General features: G+C 44.7%; 1 protein-coding gene across 1 annotated transcript; it reads left to right on the forward strand.

Annotated features, from left to right (window-relative positions):
- Positions 1-349: 349 nt before the first annotated feature.
- On the forward strand, positions 350-11,240 carry LOC308052692 (lactosylceramide 4-alpha-galactosyltransferase-like; the record flags this gene model as incomplete). Its single annotated transcript, XM_080363286.1, has 2 exons — positions 350-397; positions 10,113-11,240. The coding sequence occupies 2 exons, from the start codon at positions 350-352 to the stop codon at positions 11,238-11,240; spliced, it is 1,176 nt and encodes a 391-aa protein (XP_080219412.1).
- Positions 11,241-20,018: the final 8,778 nt, after the last annotated feature.

Genomic DNA, 20,018 nt, shown 5'->3' on the forward strand with positions numbered 1-20,018 from the left:
GGAATTACGAATTTTTATCTTCTCCATGAAGCAGCATCAAAAAGGCTCTAGATCTTTTCTAATGTTAATCTGGAAAAACATCCTGGATTCAGTATTAGGAAGCATTAAAAAAGCATTTAAAATCAACACTTATCCTGACCTATGTAGAAATGCTCTAAACTTCTGTTGTGTCATCTTCAGTGAATTGCAGCCCTGTTTGCCTTGTGGAAAGTCTTGAATGGCATACTCTGTGCCATGCTGAGCCAACAGCATATTGCTTCAGCCAGGGTTAACTAACTTTCAGGGCTGAAATTGGAGTTATCTGGCAGCATGTGAAGGCCACTTTGTGGGTTGGAGGATGTTGTGATTGATGGTGGGATGTGGCACACTGTCCTGCACAGAAAGTACTATACTAAAGGTACTTCAAAGCAACAAACAAGTTTATTCCTTAGTGTGAGCAGCACAGTAAATTAAAAAGTGCTGCCTGGTTTCTGAGAGGGAGGACCTGGCTCTTGACTCGTACTGTTGTGATACCTGTTTGTTGCTAAGTCACCTCTGTATTGTTCCAGCAAAGTCTTAAAGCACCTCTTTCTGACAGGGTCAGGAAACTCTTTCTCAGAGCCTATTAATGTTTGCTTTGCTCTTTAGACACAAAGCACTTCTAAAGTAAAAACATGAGTGAACTTAAGCAAATGCAGCTGCATGTTTGCATTGGTGTGGCAGTCATTTCTGTGCTCATGATCATTTCTTCTTGCTTTGTTTCATCAATTAAAATTACTAGATGCGACATCAGTGGCATATCACCGTCAGCTGTCTTGTAACTTCAGATAAGACTTCAGCAGACATGACAGGAAGAAATGGAGCTTTTGCTCTAGCTTTAGGGGTGCTTGCATTGCCCTGGAGGAGCATGTGGTTTCTTTGGTGCTTTCACTGTTATTGCTCAAGCAGCTGTTGTAACTGCTGAGTGTTTTTAAAATAAATCACACTTGCACATTGCTATTTCCCTACTGTTCATACGGGAGAAGTGTTGAAGGAACGGTAGTGTTCTTTTAACTACTCTCCCTCAGGTTTGTGCTTCAGTTGACTTGTTCTGTCATAGCTAAACCGTCAGAAAGGCTTCCTATTAATTTTGTAGGCAAAACTTCCCCCCCTTTTGTTGGAAACTTCTCCTTAGGTTGGTTTAGCTGCAACACAAACCTTTGCTTTCTGGAGAAGGATGTACAGGTGGGCAGCAGTGCTGGGAAGTACTTACCTTCCTGCTCTTCCTGCTTAACTGGTAGAATCATTTGGCATGTGCTAAGGAGGCATTTGGGGTAAGCTGTTGACAGGCTTGAGCAGATTATAAAATGAGTTCTCTGGAATGTGAAGCCACCAATAAATTGTTAGCAAGCCCTTTGCTCTGAAAGTATGTAAATGATGATGTGTCATGGTTGCTCATTTTTGTTTAAGCAGTTTATAAAGAATTGTACAGGGAGCTTTTGGAAGCAGATGTTACCACAAAGGGAAATAAATATGCAAGTCTTTTGGGAAGTCAGTAACCTTGACCATCCAACGTGTTTTATAAACTGTTTTGTTTCCACTATGTAGTGAAGAACGGTTCACCAGTTGGTAATCCAACATTCAAATCCAGATTTCACCCTTACAGGAGGGAAAAAATGCAAACCAGAGACTGCTCTGTATTTAACCATTACAAGGTACTCTGTATTAGGTGTAACTGTCAGGGCTTGGGGAGCTAGGGGCTGAAGAGGTAACCTCTGTGGAAATGGGAAAATGTGCTGATTCCAGCTGGTTCCAGCCAACTCCAAAATAGATAAAAACAGCTCATTGCACACCAAAATTGCAATTGATCAGGAGCAGAACATGATGTCCCTGCTCAAATGTATTTAAGAAAGGGTGGTAGTTGCTGGGGACAGGAGTCACAGAAAGGAGACACAGGAGGAGGCACATGAGGAGACACAGAAGGGCACACATGGGGCAGGAGGCACAAAAGGACGTGTGAGGACAAATAACAGGAGAAACAAAAGCAAAGATGTGAGGAGACACAGGAGGATTTGTTAGTGGAGATACAAGAGGACATGAAAAGATGTGTCTGCTGTAAAAGGAGAAAGAAATGGAGGAGACATGTGGAAGGGGACATTATTTTGGTACATGGCTGGAGTTGTTCTCTTGGAAGGACATGCTCTATGCTGGAGAAGGTACCCTTGATGGATTGTGACTCATAGTGGGGCAGGGACACCCTTGAGGATCTGCGGCCTGTGGAGGACCCACACCAGGACAGGGACGCCCCTGAAGGACTATCGGCTAGGGAGAACTTGTGCCAGGGCAGGTACACATAAAGGGACTGCAGGCTGTCAAAGACACATGCTGGATCAGTGGAGCAATAAGAAGCAAGGAGCAGTGGGGGAAAAGCGAGATGCAAGGAGCAGCCAAAAGAAACTGTTGCATGTTGACCTATGACCTCCTGAGCTGCCTGTTGCCTCACTGAAGGAATTGGGACAGACTGAGTGTAACTCACAGTGAAAACAAGGGAAGTTGAGACTAGGAGCGGAGGAGGTGTTGGACTGAAAATGAGCCTGAGGAAAGGTGTTTTGCAAAGTGTTTGTTTAATTGTTGGATGATCATCTTGTACCTGAATCAGTAATTAAAAGTTTATGTTAATTTGTAATAAATTAAGTGAAATTTTCCAAGTCAATAATGTTTTGCCTATGGCAGTATATTCATTATTCTGCCTTGTAAAGTGGGTGAGCAATGACACAGCCAAACAGTATGAACTTCTGTCACATCCCACCAAGAAGGCAGGAAGAGATGACTCAAATTCATTGATCCCCCTGTTTGGAATAGAATATACATGATACTTAAGGTCTGTAAACAAAGACTTTTATTTTGCAACTTGGCCCAATCAGTGGATAACTTAGTGGCATAAAGTTTTACGGCACATGTGGGGGTTTATACCTTATGTTACTTATTACTTATTAAAAGGAAAGCAATAGAATAGAAAGAGAGAAAAGAGAGACAGAGATATCACCACCCTTTCAGCTCTTGTGATGCATATGATGGGGTTTGTAGCCTTGGATCCAGCAATGCGTATTGTAATAAGTCCTCCAGTGCTTGGCTCAGTTCCCGTGATGAGGATGGTGGGCAGAGTAGTCCTCAGGATGGTGGGCACGCTGGACAGTGCTTGTTCATGTGTGCTTTTTATAGTCAAATTCCCACCTCCCAATTGGCTGCTTGAGTAATCCTTAATCTTCTGTGCAGCCATCACTGAGGCGTGATTGCAAAAGGTGGAAGAGTCCCAAAGGGTCTCGGGCAATCTTGAAGGGTCTTGAGCAGTCTGGGGTCTTCTCCCTTAGTGCCATGCCTATCAGAACACAGAGCTGTGCACCCTTCAGCACACCGCCCCCTCCTGTTGCAGTTGGCCTTTTACCTGTGGTTTGTCATTGTCATCTAAATTGCTCACTTGCCTTATTGTGATGTCCTGCCTCCTGTGGCTTATGGTTTTGCCACCATGTTTGAGACATTACCCTTTCAGTCTCTCACACCACCCCATGACTCAAACATTGTACTTTAATTATTTGTCCAAGGGTGACTATTCTGACATGACAGATAGAGGATAGAGGAGATGAAAAGACAAGGGAAGAGAGATATGGGTTTCAAGCATTGTCTATATTGTCCTTATCTACGGTAGTAATTTTCACATAACAGGTAGAAGATAGAGATAAGAGTTGCAAAATCATACATTACCAAGAAAAATAATCAAACCCAAAAAACCATAAATCAACATCATAACAATACGTAAAAGCCATTTTCCCCAACCTGTAAGTCCTAATGATTTTAAGAAAGAGTTGAACCAAGGTCCAGTGCTCCAGTTGTTAGACCAGTCCTTTGGCTCCTGTATGGGAATAATGCAAGAATGGCAACAAGGATAATTTTAAATATGCTCAAGTGACTTCAGCTGGGGTGTAGAAAAACACATAAATCACAAGTAGAACCTCTGTGTTTGGATAGTAGGCCTGTGAAAAGAGTCATAAAGGCACCTTATGGTATATCCTTGAGATTCCTGCAGGCAAAGATCAAAGCAGTGTGGTAAACTGTGCCTGTGTGAATCCTTATATACAGATCGAAATGAGCAGGCTCACAGATCTTCAACCAGAGCTGAATTCTGCAGCATCTGTGTCTCTACTGGTGTCACCTCTGCCCAGAAGCTTATAATGCTGTTTCAGAGTTTCCCTGGTAGTGAGGTAACAAAAATAAATTTGCTCTTTCATCATTTGTGGCCTCTGGTTGTTCTTGTGACCTGCCTGCATTGGTTCTCACAGCTGCATTGCCTGGAAAATCTCTCAGGTTTGCTACTATACTACAAGGAACGGGTACACAGCTAACATTATAGGGCCAGTAACAAGTTTGGTTCCACAACTCTCCCCAATTAGTATTGCTCAGGAGTTGATACAAAGCTTTTGAGTATTCAGTCCATGTCACATCACTTTTCCACAGCTGACCATCTTTCTGTTCAAGAAAATAGGTCTTGATTATTCCACGCATTATGTTTTCCCCCATGTGATTAAGGTTCTTTAACTCATTTTCCAATATTTTTGTAAGATTCAAACTAATTATTGCAAATTTCAGTCCTTCTGCTGATGAGCTGGTGAAGGCAACACATATCACCTGGCCTGTCTGGTTCCAAATAGGCACAAACCCTTGTATTAATTCCCAAGCTAAGTTTGATATATTCTGGTTATGCCCTGGCCATGGTAGGCATTCCATCCATTACATCTCAGGGAATTCCCCCCTCAATTCCTTCAACACACAATAGCTTTCTCTTTGTGCCTGAGGCTCCTGGGCCAGGGTGTCCATTTTCCTGCTGTTCCACTCTCTGTAGGTCAGCTTTTGATCAGTTCCTGCGCCACCTCCCCCCAAGTCATGGCTCAACCCCTTTGGGACCTTGCCTCCCCTCTCCCTGTGGGGTTAGGCATCCCTTACATGGTCTTGCAGGTGCTCTGCATTCAATCTCAATGGGTCAGGAAGGGCACAGATCAGGAGAGTCATACTGTCAGAGTCTGCGTTTGGCAACATCAGGGAAGGTTGTTGGGGCACTAGGTGCCAGTCGTGCATTAACTGGAGGCAGGCAGCCTTTTGTAAACTTTCAGTCAAATGATTTACAATGGGGGTTTCAATGCATACTTGGTCTCCCCTTTTTAAAGAGTTCAGCTCCCCTGCCCAATAAGAAGCTCATGGAGTTAACAACCACAGCTCTCTTTGATCATCAGTAGTCAAAAATACATCAGGCCCCTGACACCCTTGTGTTTTCTCTTCTGAGAGCAGGATTTAATCTCCACCCATTAACAAAATTCTCCAGATATACTCTGTTTCCATCTCTTGAGCTAACCTACTATATTTCTTTTGAATCTTTGATAATTAATCCACCAAGTATGATATTCTTAGGGTGGTAACTTGTGGAGCCGCCCTGGCTTGGCTGTTATCAGTAGTTTCAGTTTTAATGAGGGGCCTTGTAACGACGAGCAACAACTTGCCCATTTTTGGGATAAAATACTTCCTGACTACTTTCAAGTTCTTTAGTTAGATACAAGGGTTTAAGACCCTGCTTCTCACCCATTTGTGCTAGACTGGTAAATCTGCGCTTACTGCTCAAAACAGAATCAAGATCCATGTGGTCATCTGATCCCTGTGTATGTTCTTCCAATTCAGACTGTAAGATTTTTCTCTCGGTCTAATGCATCTGATAGAGCTGCATTAGTAGTATTGCGTTCCGTGGCTAATTGGTCCTGTAAGACCTTAACTATGTCCTGTAAGAACTTCTTAACCTTTTCTTGCCTGGCTCATTTGTCCAAGTGCCTGTCCTTTGAGCTGCCACTGGGGCTGCTCCTAACACAGTGCACACTGTGGCTTTCTGCTTTCCCTGATGCAGTTTTTTTGCTTTGGCAAGGGTGGTAATTCTTTCTGCCAGCACTTTTGGATCATGACAATAAGTAATGTGGTTAAAAAAGAAAATCTCACTTGTTCTCTCTTCTTTTAAAACACGAGTGGAGTGATAGAGAGAAAAGGGAGAGAACAGAAGGAGGGGAGATAGCAGGGTCTTGTCATTTCTTGCAACTATATGGAAAAAAAAAGTGTATATTACCCTCTTAGAGTCTGAAGGAAAGCAGGGGAGTATGGAGGGAAAGGGCAGCTCACCATGATGTGTCTATCCCCAGGCACACCAGTGCTTGGTGCTACCAGCTGGATGTGTCGTTGTCTTGAGGTGGGGTAGAAACGCTCCAAAATGGTCTCTCTGAGAAACTGAAGACATGTTGAAAAATGATAGAATGATAAGGCTTTTGTTCAAATGGAGGAAAAAAATGAGAAATGTAAGAATCTCAGTGGAGATTTTTTTTTTCAACTAAGATTCATCTGAAATGGAAAATTCTGTTCTGTTATTAAGCTGACCCATAGCTACCTGTAGCAGGCATAATGTAATTCTCTATTACATTCTGCACATTTTTGGTTTGTCTCCCAAAATGTCTGTTTTTACTGTTGGATTGTATTGTTTTTATTTCTTTTAAATGATGCAAACTTTTACCAAAAGGAAAACAGGGATTCAAGTAGAGAAGACACTAAAATGTTTTGCATCTTTCAGATATATATATATTTTTTTCTTTAAAGAATATATTCTGTGTGAAATGTTACTGCTTTTTTCTTTACTAAGAGTCTGGCACCACTTTGACGATTCAGGCTTTGAGGAAGGTATTGGCACATGGATGACAGCATCCTTCAGTTAGACTGTACATTGACATACTATTGTGGTTTAACCCCAGCAAGCAATCAAAACCATGGTATCCACAGCCCCAAGCAGGGGAGAGAATCAAAAGGGAAGGGAGAAACTAATGGGTTGAGATAAAAACAGTTTAATACAATAACTAAATGATACTAATATATTAATTCTAGTACTGATAATATATAAATTAAAAATAAATATAAAATAAGTGATACTCACTGCAATTCCTTAAAAACTCCATTCATGCCACACAGCCAGTCCCAGGAAGAGGGCACCCTGGTCCCAAACAGCCAATCCTGGGGAGAGAGAAAAAAGACAGAAAAGCCTAAAGGCCAACTGCAAAACGGCAGAACAGCAAAAGGCCCAACTAAAGGAACTACCAAAAGGAACCGAGCAGAAACTGAGCTGAACTGGAATGGATCTAATGAGCTGGAAAAACCAACTCCAACTATATATAAGAAAAATGATGCTAGTGGTATGGAGTATTTTCACTGCTCAGCCTGGATGTCAGTCAAGGTCTGTCACATCCATGCCCCTTTTCCTAGTTGCCTCGCACCTGCAGATACCCCAGAAAGACCTTGGTCTCCCAGACAACACCTAAGGTATCAGTTTTTAAGAGATAAGTTCTTACATTCTCTTCATGCCACCTCAAAAACACAGTAAAATTGCTTGAAGAAAACATTAACTCTATCCCAGGGTGCTATCTTGTTATTCTCAAACTAAATCCAAACAATGACTGTGCTAGCTATGAAAAAGGAGAGTTTCTAACTGCATGAAGAAAATTGATTTGGTTTCAGCTCAAAGAGCACGTGCAACTTATTTCAGACTGTCAAAAAGTATTGGACTTTCTGGGAGATAAACTCAGCTCTGCTCTTCATCTGCGACAACCTATCTCTTCATGGTTAAATCTACACTTTGGACTTCAGAGATGTTAACTTGGGGGGCGGCCAGGACAGTCACACCAGGCTTGTAGAAGTGGAAACAGCACTATGTATCCCAGCTCAACTGCCTGACAGGAGGCTATATAGGTGTGCCGCTTCACTTGAGTGTACTGCTAGAGAAGGTCTGACTTTGTGGGTAGGATAGGTGGGAAAAGAGGAGAATATGTCTGTTAAAGATGACTGCTGTAGACTTAATGTTTGATTTACTTTCACAAAATGTGGTATTTAATGGTGAAAGAGAAAAAGATTATTTTTGCAGTGAAGGTAAGTGTTAAGTACTTTAAGTCTAGAGGCTTAAATGTAAAATGAAGAGTATGGTCAAGAACAGAGGGGCTGTGTGAAGGAACATTGTAAACTCTACCGTGTTGTGGAGCTTTGTAGCAAATATGGGACACAGCGTGGTTATCGAGGAATAAATGGAAGGGAAACAAGTACCATTCTGTGATTCTGGGAGCTGAGAACTCTTGACAGGAACAGATGACAGCACTTGGGACTTAAGTGAGTTTTCGGTTTTGGTGATGGCTGGTGGGTGGTTCTCCTTTGGGGAAATGAAACACCTCAGAAGCAGCTGTCCCACTGGCTGTCAGGTGCCAGGATCATTAGTATGGCAGCAAACTGGAGGACAAGAAAGAATCTAAAATCCTAGTGTCTAGGGTTAGAATAATGGAATTGTATTGGTTGGAAAAGACCTTTAAGATCATTGAGTCCAACTATTGACATAGCACTGTCAAGTTCACCTCTAAACCATGTCCCCAAGAACCTCATCTGTTATACATGAAATATATAATCTGTTAATCCCATGTTTGAAGACTATATTCTTCAAAGCACAGCAGTCAGGGAAAAATACTTGGAAATGCAAATATAAAAGTATAACTTACTAACTAGCAAATGATATAAGATTTCAATAGTAACTGAAGTATTCTCCTCTAATATTTCAAGCTGGAACACTGAAGCCTAAAACAACTCCCACATTTTAGCACTGACACAGAACTGCAATACATGTCTGCTTTGAAAATAATAGAATGATGAAGATAAAATTGGATAAATGCTGTATTTCCTTACAAGTAGTAAGCATCCAGGGAAGTGAGGGTCTATCTTGGTTTGTGATAAACAAAGGGAGAGGTTTGACCATATTTTGTTTCTGAAGGAGAGTTGTCTTTACTAGAGGGCAACATATCATACCAGATCCAACAGCCCGAGAGAGGTGAGACTGCTGCTGCTCCGTATCCAGACAGTAGTGAGGCTGAAGATGCATGCCCGCAAAGCACACATATGTACTACATATATGTGCATGTATACATGTCTGGCCACACAGATCATAGTTGCTGGCGCACACACAACTGGCCAGGACTTGCCATGTGCTGTAGCCAATCTCTCTGTGCTCTTGCCTTTAGAGACACACAGGTGCTCTCACACCCAGGGTTGGCCCTTAGGAACCCACTCATGTTCCTGGCTCCCAAGCCACTCTGTATACTCACAGGCTGGTCCAGTTGATCTTTGCTAGCTGTCACACACTTGTGTACCCGCACTTACTCCAGTTGCTGGCACCACGGACACATGGACCTTCAAACTGTGGTCTGACCCTAGTTGCTGCATTCACATCCTGATATGCACGTGTGCATACAGAATAGAAAACTCTCACCCAGGAAAGAGTCAGAAAGGAATTTAATAAGACAACAGGAGACTACACTGATCAGGGCACAACCAGACTAGCATACTGACCAGCAAGCTAATTACCTGCATCTTGCCTTTTTTATCACCTTACACCTCAATTTTCCCCCTCTTGTTCCTCCCCAAATCACCTAAACCCCTTTCTTGCCCCACCTTTTGTTCCTTTGCAAAATATCTTATAATAGGTCCTGTGTGATTCCAAACTGCACCCCATTGTATGTCCTACCCCATAGTATGTCTCACCCCTAGGCAGTAACCCCTGTAGTCTGAAAGCAGATCCGGAGAGCTGCTTCTAGTGACTGTGGTGGTGAGTTCCATGCTCGGACAGTATGGGTGAGGCTTTGCTGGGATAGCAAACTCCTCTGGAGACCTTCATCTGAGATTCTGCCTACCATTGTGCTCCTGTACTCCTTTGGGCCTAGGTAGATGGGCTGATGGCCTCTGTGGTGGACGTGGGAGTATCCTAGCAGAGTGTATTTGGGTTTCCCCTCCTGTCATCAAACCTCTGAGCTTTTTGTGGGTGTGCAGATGAGCTTGTCGCATAACCTTACAACCTGAACATGGGCTGTGTTTTCTGATGGGGCACTGTTGCAGCATGGAGAAGCCAGGATGCTTTTCTAAAGATGACCTAAAGGCATAATGCAAGCATGCCAGCATGAAGGAGAATAAGGCATGTGGCTCTGCCATAGTAGTGTCCTGAGGCTTGTGGTCTGCTGCCTTCTCTGTCAATGTCTTTTTCTTCTTTCCTTCAGATCACGACGGTTGTCTTGGGAGAGCAGGCTCTGATGAGAGTGAGAATGCTCAGGATGCCCAGCTGCCTGCTAAAACTGACCAGGGTGGTGCTGAGCCACAAGCTCAGGGCTCTGTTTATCCTCGTCTTTAAGTTCACATCCTTTGCCTCCATCATGTTGTACTGGAGAATTACAGAGGACCCTAAGGGCAGGGGACAGGTCTACAGCTTGCCTGTTGAAATCCACTGCGCTCACTCTGTGCCTCCTCCTCTCCATGCAATTGCTGGTGGGTCACTTCCTTCCCCAGGGGATGTGTTTTTTGTGGAGACCTCGGAGCAAACTAACCCAAGTTACCTGTTCACGTGCTCTGTGGAGTCAGCGGCCCGGACACACCCTGGGACACGTGTTGTGGTGCTCATGAAAGGCCTGGCAAAGGGGAATGTCTCATTGCCCAGCCACTGGGCATTCTCATTGCTGAGCTGCTTCCCCAATGTGGAGATCCGGCCCCTGGACTTGGCAGAGCTTTTCTCAGGAACGCCTCTAGCAAAGTGGTACTTGCAGGCACAGCACCGTTGGGAGCCTTATTTCTTACCCATCCTGTCTGATGCCTGCAGAATTGCCATCATGTGGAAATTTGGTGGCATCTACCTGGACACAGACTTCATTGTGCTGAAGAACTTGAAGAACCTCACCAATGTGCTTGGTACCCAGTCCAAGTATGTACTGAATGGGGCTTTTCTGTCCTTTAAGCCCAAACACAAGTTCATAGAGCTTTGCATGCAGGACTTTGTGGAGAACTACAACAGCTGGATCTGGGGGCACCAGGGCCCACAGCTCCTAACACGTGTCTTTAAGAAGTGGTGCTCCATCAGGAGTCTTCGGAGCAGTACGAGCTGCAAAGGAGTGAGTGCTCTGCCCCGTGAGGCTTTTTATCCCATTCGGTGGCAGGACTGGAGGAAATACTTCGAAGTGGTCAGCTCCTTGGAGCTTCAGCACCTCTTTCGTAACACCTATGCAGTGCATGTATGGAACAAGAAGAGCCAAGGGATAAGGTTAGAGATCCCATCGCAGGCTCTGCTGGCTCAGCTGCATTCTCAGTTCTGCCCTGCCACATATGAAATCATGAAGAACGACTCTGAACGGCAGTGACTCAGGGGTCACCTGAGAGGTGTTGCTGGGGAGCCCGCGACTCTCCAGCTGTTCCACTACCAATGAAGACCCTTTTCCTGTGAGGTGGTGAGAGTGGAAGATAAAAGCCAACCATGTCGTGTAGGTGGAGCTTGTAGCTTCAACCAATGTCTGTGCAGCTCTTTGTCTTGACTTTAGCTGCCCACCAGCAACACTTTGTTTCTTTTCAAGACCTTTCTTCTGCTCTGCTTGGTCAGGTAGAGAAATCTCAGGAGGGGAGCAAGTGTTGGGACACTCGTGGCTGCCTCCATCAGCCTTTTAGAGGAGAAAGACACCTTTCTGTGGCTGTAAACCTGGAAGAGACCTTTGTAGAAATGCATATCTCATCTCCTGATTCTCAGGACTTCTGAAGTGCAATCCTCAAAGCAATGAAAGGAGATGGGAGAGCAAAGAATGGGAACTGAAGATGAAGTTAAGGATGTGCTAGAGGAGGTGTCCTGAGAAAAATACAGAGGAAGACAGAGAGGAGAGAAAGGGCTAGAGCAATCTCTTTCTTTTCATTCTCTTCTCTTCTGAAGCCTTTGGTGGAGGACACTTTCTCGTGTCTGGTTGGGCAGCCTGCTGCAGTCTCTGTTTGACATCATAGATCTAAAGATGTGGATATTTGGTGTGAATAAGAACCTGAGGATCTGAGGTTAGTTTATAATTTAGAAGCTCTTGCACAACAATGATGTATTTTATAGTAGTGGCAAATTCATACCCTGCAATGAGCAGGAGAGCTCATCCAAATCACACCTGAAATTGTACCTGACACAGGAAGAGCTGAACTATCTGTTACACTGAGTTTGTGACCAAATGTCCTTACCTGCATCTAAGATAAGCACCTGGATGGATCCTAAAGGAAAGGTGTGATATTTCTAAGTATTTCAAAGGTTACAGTGAGCTTGGAAGGGAACATATAGTGTCAAAATTCAAGCCCATTTATGAGTCATTTATGGTGGACCTCTTCAAGTAGCCTGGAGTATTCCTGGAATTCACTGTCTAGGAGTACAAGTCGCTCCTGGGAGGTGTTGAGGAGGGCAGTGGAAACTTTACTTCTCTTCCTGAGCATCTTCCTGAATTGCAGAGAAACCTACTGTATCTCTCACGAGGTGCTGTTGTGCCTTTGAGGGTTCCCACCACAGAGGCCAGGTGTTGGACAAACTGGAAGAAAACACATTTCTTGCCTTGATGATCAAAACGATGTATTGATGGTTTTACAGTTCCTGTCGGAAAATAATGGAGAGAGAGCAGGGAGAAACAAGAATAAGGCCAAGACCTTCAGCATCTCTACATCTGGTCCCCACCACACTCTAAGGGGATCACTGACGCATGTGAGCTTGGGACTATGATAGGGTTAATGCAGGTGAGCAGAACATTGATCATGCCCTCTCTTATGCTGCTAAGAGATTATGATCTCCCTGTACAATCTTCCCTGCCTCCAGACTGCCTTCTTTTCTTACGCCTAGGAACAGCAATGGGGTGGTCCAATGGCCTCTTTAATGACCATGCGTTGGTCAGATCTCCAATGTCACCTGCCTCAAAGTGACAGCTCATTCCTGTGGTGCTTCCTACAAGTCCAATGCGTGTGATTTCTAGATCTGCAGTTGTCCGAGGTCTCTTCTGTGCCCCAGGTCAACCACAGACAATGTGACATTTGCTCAGTTTAGCCAAAGCAATGGTCAAAAATGTGAAAGACTGTGCATGCAACTTTTCTCTGTTTGTCTCAGGTTTATTTGTCTCTTCTTTGATGGTAAAAAGGAGAAAGACAAATTGCCCATCACTTTTACAAAACAGTTCCCTGTCCTTCAGGGAACATGGCCATGGGGGTTTAAGGAGGGTGTTCACAGCTTAGAGCTGAGCTATCTGGTGTTGATCGGAGCCCAGTGCTGCCTGTGAGTTGGGCTGGGTGTGAGGTCTGTGCACAAGTAACTACTCTGGAATGAAGCAGCTGCGGAAACAGCCCTGCAGTGGTGGGCACACGTGTGTGTATATATGTAGTGCTGCCTCTTTGTTCTGCCCGGCTTATGGTACATCCTGGAGGTATTCAAGATTTTGAAAGTCTGCGGTTCTCCCAACATTGAGCATCTTAAAGAACGAAGACTTTGTGGGGAAACAGCATACCTTCCTGAGTGTATAAGCATTCTTCAACACACTCAGTGGTATAAACGAATGCTGTTTTCACCCCCTACTCTCACTGTGACTACACTGTGGGGTTTTTTTCACTGCTTTCTTTAGAAGGAGCTGCACAATTGTCAGGCCTGGCCTGGTGTGTGGTCAGTGAGGCATGATTTCTTTATGTCCTTTTTATCCTGTGTCACCCAGACTTGCACACAGAGCTCCAGGTGAGGCCGGACGAGTGCAGAGCAGAGCGGCACTATCACCTCCCTCGCCCGGCTGGCAATGCTGTGCTGGATGCACCCAGGACACGGGTGGCCCTCTTGGCTGCCAGGGACACTGTTGGATCATTTTCAACTTGCTGTCAACCAGAACCCCCAGATCCTTCTCTGTAGAGCTGCTCTCCAGCCTCTCATACAGCCGGGGTTGCCGTATCCCAGGTGCAAAATCCAGCACATACCAGAGATGGTAAAATGGTGGTTGGTGGTCATAAAAGCCCAACAGAAGACTCTACTGTGGCAATAGCATGAACTGATTATGGGAATGTTTGGGACTCACTGCAGTGATGTGACTTGATGTACCACTGCTTATCCTAGGAAAGTCCCTTTTTGAATAAGTGGAATGGTTTTTTTCTGTTTTTTCTTATTTTGTTTTTTCCCTGTAGAGTCAATATTCTGAGGTTTGATAAGGAGAGAATCAAACCAAAGCAGCATTTTGCCTTTTCTCCTTTGTCTTGTGGTAAAAAAAATAAACACGGTTTTTCCTATTACTTTTCTCTGCTAAGCTGTTCAGTTTTGTTCTGAGAGGTATTGGTTGGCAGGGCTGAGCAATCTGCTAGTTATCATGCAGAAAAGCATTTTAAGGTTGTATCCTGAAGTGACTCATTAAAATTAGGAGTGTGGAATGAACATGGGACAAGTTGAACATAAGGACATGTGGAAAGGCTTGGTGGGACTACATGGCATCTTTGGTGCTTGAGCGGAGGGAACAGAGGAAAGTACAGTGTGTGGTACTGATTCCTAATCCAATCAGCTCCCCATCATTCATGACCTGCAATCTATCTGAAGCAAAGCATTTTAGTTTCACTTGGAAAGCTTGGATGTTGTGGAACAGGAAACTCTATGAGAAATTGTGTTGGTTATTCCCTGGGCAATGGGCTACAGCCTCCCTTAGTAGTGACTGTGGCTGTGCTCCTGTAGACCTAAAAGTGGAAAGTTTGTGCTACAGGCATTCACTGTCCCACCTGCCTTTCAGAGCTTGATCTCAAGACTCTGGAGCCCAGGGGAGTATTTTGAGAGGCTGCGAAAGAACTGGTGGGATCTGGAGTCAAAAGCCAGAGAAACAGTATTCTCTTGTGATGTAAATAGTTTTCTGTACTTTCTTCAATTGCTGGTATGTAGCCAAGGATGATGGGAAGTGGTGAGGAGGCTCTAGCTGTTTCTTGCCCCGTCTCCTTTGTCCTTGAGCTCCTGCAGGTTAGCTGGTATGCAGGTGTGCAGTACATCAAGGGGAGAAGCCAGGGATGGGGTCTAGAGATGCAGAACTGGAGAGTGCAAGAGAAGAGAAGTAAGGAAGGATCAGTAGTGTAATCCTGGACCTGGTGTCCTGGGAAGAAAATGAATTATGATTGTTTTCTTTGGGCTAGCTGAGAGCACTGCTGTGCCAGGAGCTCTTGTGTTTGGGGGGATCTAGGATGCACAGTAAATAGTGATGCTCTGCTTGTTTCTTCTGCCCTCTTCAACTCCCACCTCCAAAAGTGTCGTCCAGGAAGGCTGTGGTGCAAAGCAGGTTAAGAGCCCTTCTTGGGGGAAAGAGCATTTACCTGCCTTAATCATAAGGCAGCGGAGGTCTGCCTAGGTCTGGTTTGTCCTCAGCAGGAGAGAAGAGGAACAACAAACAAAGCTCTCTACGTGCTCTGTCTGGATATGCCATTTGTGAACACCAGCACTCTGGTCTTCTTATGTACTTTAGGTTCATCTCTCTCAAGTATTTCTGACCATTCCCTGTGTGCACTTGGGCTGTGGTCTCTCTGGTACGTTCTTTGCTACCATGCCTGAAACTCAGATGAATAGGCATAGTCCAGAAGAGAACACTACAGAGTGTAGTGCCATTACAGCATAAGCTGAGATCTTGACCTTTAAATGTGTGTATAATGATGGAGCCAAATAGCAGCTGCCATAGCTTCGCAGTGTGTTGGTAGAGGTAGGAGAAGTAAGGAAGTACTCTTCGCAAATCTATGTGCAGGGGGAAAATGAGGTAGGTGCATAAAGTCTGGCAATATGAATAGGAAAACACCCTTAGGCCATAGAAAGCATTGCTGAAAAACAATTAACAAAATATATTAAGGCTACCAAAGTTGTTATTTTCTTTTTCCAACTGCAGAAGGAACAGGAAGCCTGCTAGAGAGGGAGAAGGTCAGCAGGAGATGAGAGATTGAAAGGGAATTCAGAGATCTGTTTGAAGTAAAACAAAAGTCTTTGCTGGGTATAAAAACTGTCTGGAGGGCTGGGCCCAAAATGTTATGGTGAATGGAGTCAAATCCACTTGGTGACCAGTCACGAGTGGTGTTCCCCAGTGCTCAGTACTGGGGCCAGTTCTATTTAATACCTTTATCAATGATCTGGATGAGAGGATTGAGAATACCCTCAATAAGTTTGCAAGTGACGCCAATTTGGGTGGCACTCTTGATCTGCTCCAGGGTAGGAAGGCTCTACAGAAGTATCTGGACAGGCTGGATAGATGGGCTGAGGGCAGTGGCATGACGTTCAAGAAGGCCAAGTGCTGGGTCCTGCACTTGGGTCACAACAGCACCATGCAACGGTACAGGCTTGGGGAAGAGTGGCTGGAAAGCTGCCTGGGGGAAAAGGATCTGGGGATGTTGATTGACAGCTGGCTGAATATGAGCCAGCAGTGTGCCCAGGTGGCCAAAAAGGCCAACAGCATTCTGGCTTGTGTCAGGAATAGTGTGGCCAGGAGGACTAGGGAAGTGATTGTCCCTTTGTACTCCATGCTGGTGAGGCCCCACCTTGAATACTGTGTTCAGTTTTGGGCCCCTTACTATAAGAAAGACATTGAGGTGCTGGAGAGAGTTCAGAGGAGGGTGATGAGTCTGGTAAGAGGTTTGGAGCACAAGTCTTATGAAGAGTGGCTGAGGGAACTGGGGTTGTTTAGCCTGGAGAACCAGAGGCTGAGGAGAGACCTAATGGCTCTCAACAACTTCCAGAAAGGACTTTGTAGCAAGGTGTGTGTTGGTCTCTTCTCCCACGTAGCAAGTGATAGAATGAGAGGAAACAGCCTCAATTTGCACCAGGGAGGTTCACATTGGATATTAGGAAAAATTTATTCACAGCAAGGGTTGTCAGGCCTTGGAATAGGCTTTCCAGGTAAGTGGTTGTGACACCATCGTTGGAGGTAATTAAAAGATCTGTAGATGTGGTGCTTAGAGACATGATTTAGTGGTGGACTTGGCACTGCTAGGTTAATAGTTGGACTTGATGATCTTAAAGTTCTTTTCCAAACTAAACAATTCTGTAACACTATGAAAATTAATTTCTGCACCTGGCTACAGGTAAGAGGAACATGGGGACGTTTCTCTACACTACCTCCTTGTGGGCTACAAATGCCACATCCTCTTGCACATCACCATGTCCATGGAAAACATATCAGGACTGACTGAACAAACAGATGATGGAATCTGGTGGCATGCATCACCAAGTGCTGCAGGAGCTGGCTGATGTCATTGTGAGACTGAGAAGGTGATGAAGGAAATCCTCCTGGAAGTCATCAGCAAATATATTAATGATAAGAAGGTGATTAGGAGTAGGTGGCATAGATTTACAAAGGTGAACTCATACCTGGCTAAAATGGCAGCCTCCTATGATGAAATGATCGGCTCAGTGGACAAGGAAAGAACACTTGGTATTGTTGATGGTAACTTTAGTAAGGCTTTTGACACAGTCTCCATAACAGCCTTGTAGAAATACTGATGAAGAGTGGACTGAATAAACACACAGTGAGGTGGATTGGAGAACTGACAACTTCTGGACTGGAAGCAATGTGATGAGTGACACAAAGTCCAGGTGGAGGCCAGTAACTGGTGGTACACTCCAGGGATCTGTGCTGAGCTGCGTTACGTAGAGCATTACCTGCAAAGTCAAGGGAAGCAATCCTTGCCCTCAGTGTGGGTGACACAGATCTGGAGTAGTGTGTCCCATTCTGGGCTTCCCAGTTAAAGTGAGACATGGACATACTGGAGCAAGTCCGGTGAAGGACCAGTAAGATAAGAAAGGGACTGGAGTATGTGCCATAGGAAGAGAGGCTGGAGAGCTCTGGTAATTTTTTCTCCTAGAAGAGCAGGGTTGGGAGATGTTTTGTCAAAGTGTATAAACAGCTGATTGGAGGTGGGTGGAGTAAAGAAGACAAGCCAGACTCTTCTCTGTAGAATCCAGTGACAGAATGACACAATGGGCACAAACTGAAATATGGTGGTGGTACAACACTGCAACAGTTTTCCCAGAGAGGCTGTGGAGCCTCTGTCCCCAGACACGGTCCTGATCAACCCACTCTAGGTGACTCTGCTCTGAGCCGAGTGGTTGTGCAAATGATCTCCAAAGGCACCTTCCAAACCGAATCCTTCAGTGATTATTGGGGCCTGACCTGATGCCTGGAGAGCGCCGTGGATGAATGGGCTGGGAAGAGCTTCAGGTGCTTTCCAAAGAGCTTCCCCAGTGTTGGCATCACCTGAGTCTGTCCGTGGTGCTGCAGCGCTTGGAAGGATTTGGGGAGGGGGGAGGGGTTTGGGGAGCTTCAGAGTAATAGGCCTGGCATTTGTTGTAGGCAACTGAATAGAACTGCACTAAGTTCTAAACTTAGTGGCTGTATGGATGAAGGTGGTATTTTATGATCATGTTAGTGTGTTTTCCGTAAGGGAAGGTCAGCTGCCATTGAGTACAGGGACAAGGGGAAGTTCATCATAAAATGAGTGACGCCTCATTGCAAGAAGTATCAGGCATAAGAGGGAGTATTTCCAAATGGATGAGTTTATTAACTGGTCAAAAGAGTGTACGTTCAAAGGAGCCTTCAGGAATGGAGTGCTGGGATGGGAGGAGGCAGCTCTATGAATCTCTCAGCTCAGTTCTCGTGGCAGCCACCCAAGCAGTGTGAGTACTGGGGATTGTTCGCAAAGAGTAGAAGACAAAACAGCAACTGGTTTCCCACCACAGTATAAAGCTTAATATACAGCAATAATTGGGTTTCAATTTCCTTTTTTTTTTTTTTTCTTGTTTGCTTGTTAGTTTTTGGTGGTGCATTTCTAATTAGATGGTTTCCTCACAGCACAGCTGCAGGAACCTTCTATCAGCCACTGTATGAACTGAAAGTATAACGTCACATCCACTTTGACCTGCCTGTTTCCTCCATGTGTACAGAGTCTATCTCTCACCATTTCTTTTCAGGAAAAGGAATTGCTAGCTCATAGAGTTATAGGTGCTGTGGGAAACACCAACCTCTTGAAAGCCTGGTCCAGCTGAGCAGTGACTTCTGTGGTGTCTTGAAAACAGGGACTGGTGAGTAGTATTTGCCATTGCTGTGCAATGGCACTTGAGGTTTTGGAGGAAGGTAGAGAGATAGATTTCCTGTGTTTGTTTTGTGAAACAAATGGACTGGCTAAGGCAGCATCAAAAATGTCCTCTTATCGGCTACAAAGGCAGCAATGTACTTCTGAATATATAGAAGTGTGCTTGCAGTGGAAGTTCCTCCTGTTACTGAAAATGTGCATGTAACATTGCAGCTTGCTCACTGTTAGATCAGAGCTGTGCTTTCGTGCCATCTCTTCAGCCAAAAGCTCTGTTCCCTTAAGCCTGGACCTGCTTTCTCCTCTATAGCTTACCAAGCTAAAAATGATTGATGGGATTCAACAGGCTATGGTGTGGAGAGAGTGGGAGATAGCTATGCAAAAAGCAAAATGGGTTTTTTTGCTGTCAATTCTCTGCAAGAGAAGAAAATGATTATTTGTGTATTGGCTGCGTGTCCTCTGTCCCCAAAGCCCAGTGCCTCGTGGAGAGCGGTGGCTCCGTGCTGTTGCATTTGAAAACCCCCCAGTGCAGCTAAAAAGTCATTTCCTGACTACACGGAGAGATTAGTACGTGGTTCAGTTTCAGTAACCAGGGGTGGGGCGAAAGGCAAATGGCATCATGCCAGCTGGATTTTCTGTCCTGTTCACTGTCTGTTTGGTTAGAGATTAAAGCTTTTTACTGTTTCCTGAAGCTGTCTGTCCTGGAGCACGGGGATTTGGATTTGGAAATGGAGCAGAGAGAGGTGGGATAAATCTTACAATCATAGAATAATTTTGTTTGGAAAAGGCCTTTAGGATCATCGAGTCTGACTGCAAATCCAACAGTGCCAAGTCCACCACTAAACCATGTCCCTAAGTGTCACATCTATGTGTCTTTTCAGTATCTCCAGGGATAGTGACTCAACTGCTTCCCATTGCAGCCTTGTCTCCTTTCCTTGGCAGTTCTTGTCCTTATCATTTGCATCTGCCATCAAAGCTGCCTTGTGTTAATTCCCCTCTCACTGTCCATCCATTCTGCTATACTACAGTGCCACTGAAACTGAGCTAGGCTCTCTGTAGTGGGGAGAGCA

The sequence above is a fragment of the Nesoenas mayeri genome (assembly GCF_963082525.1).
Source record: "Nesoenas mayeri genome assembly, chromosome: 1".
In the NCBI taxonomy this organism is placed as follows: domain Eukaryota; kingdom Metazoa; phylum Chordata; class Aves; order Columbiformes; family Columbidae; genus Nesoenas; species Nesoenas mayeri.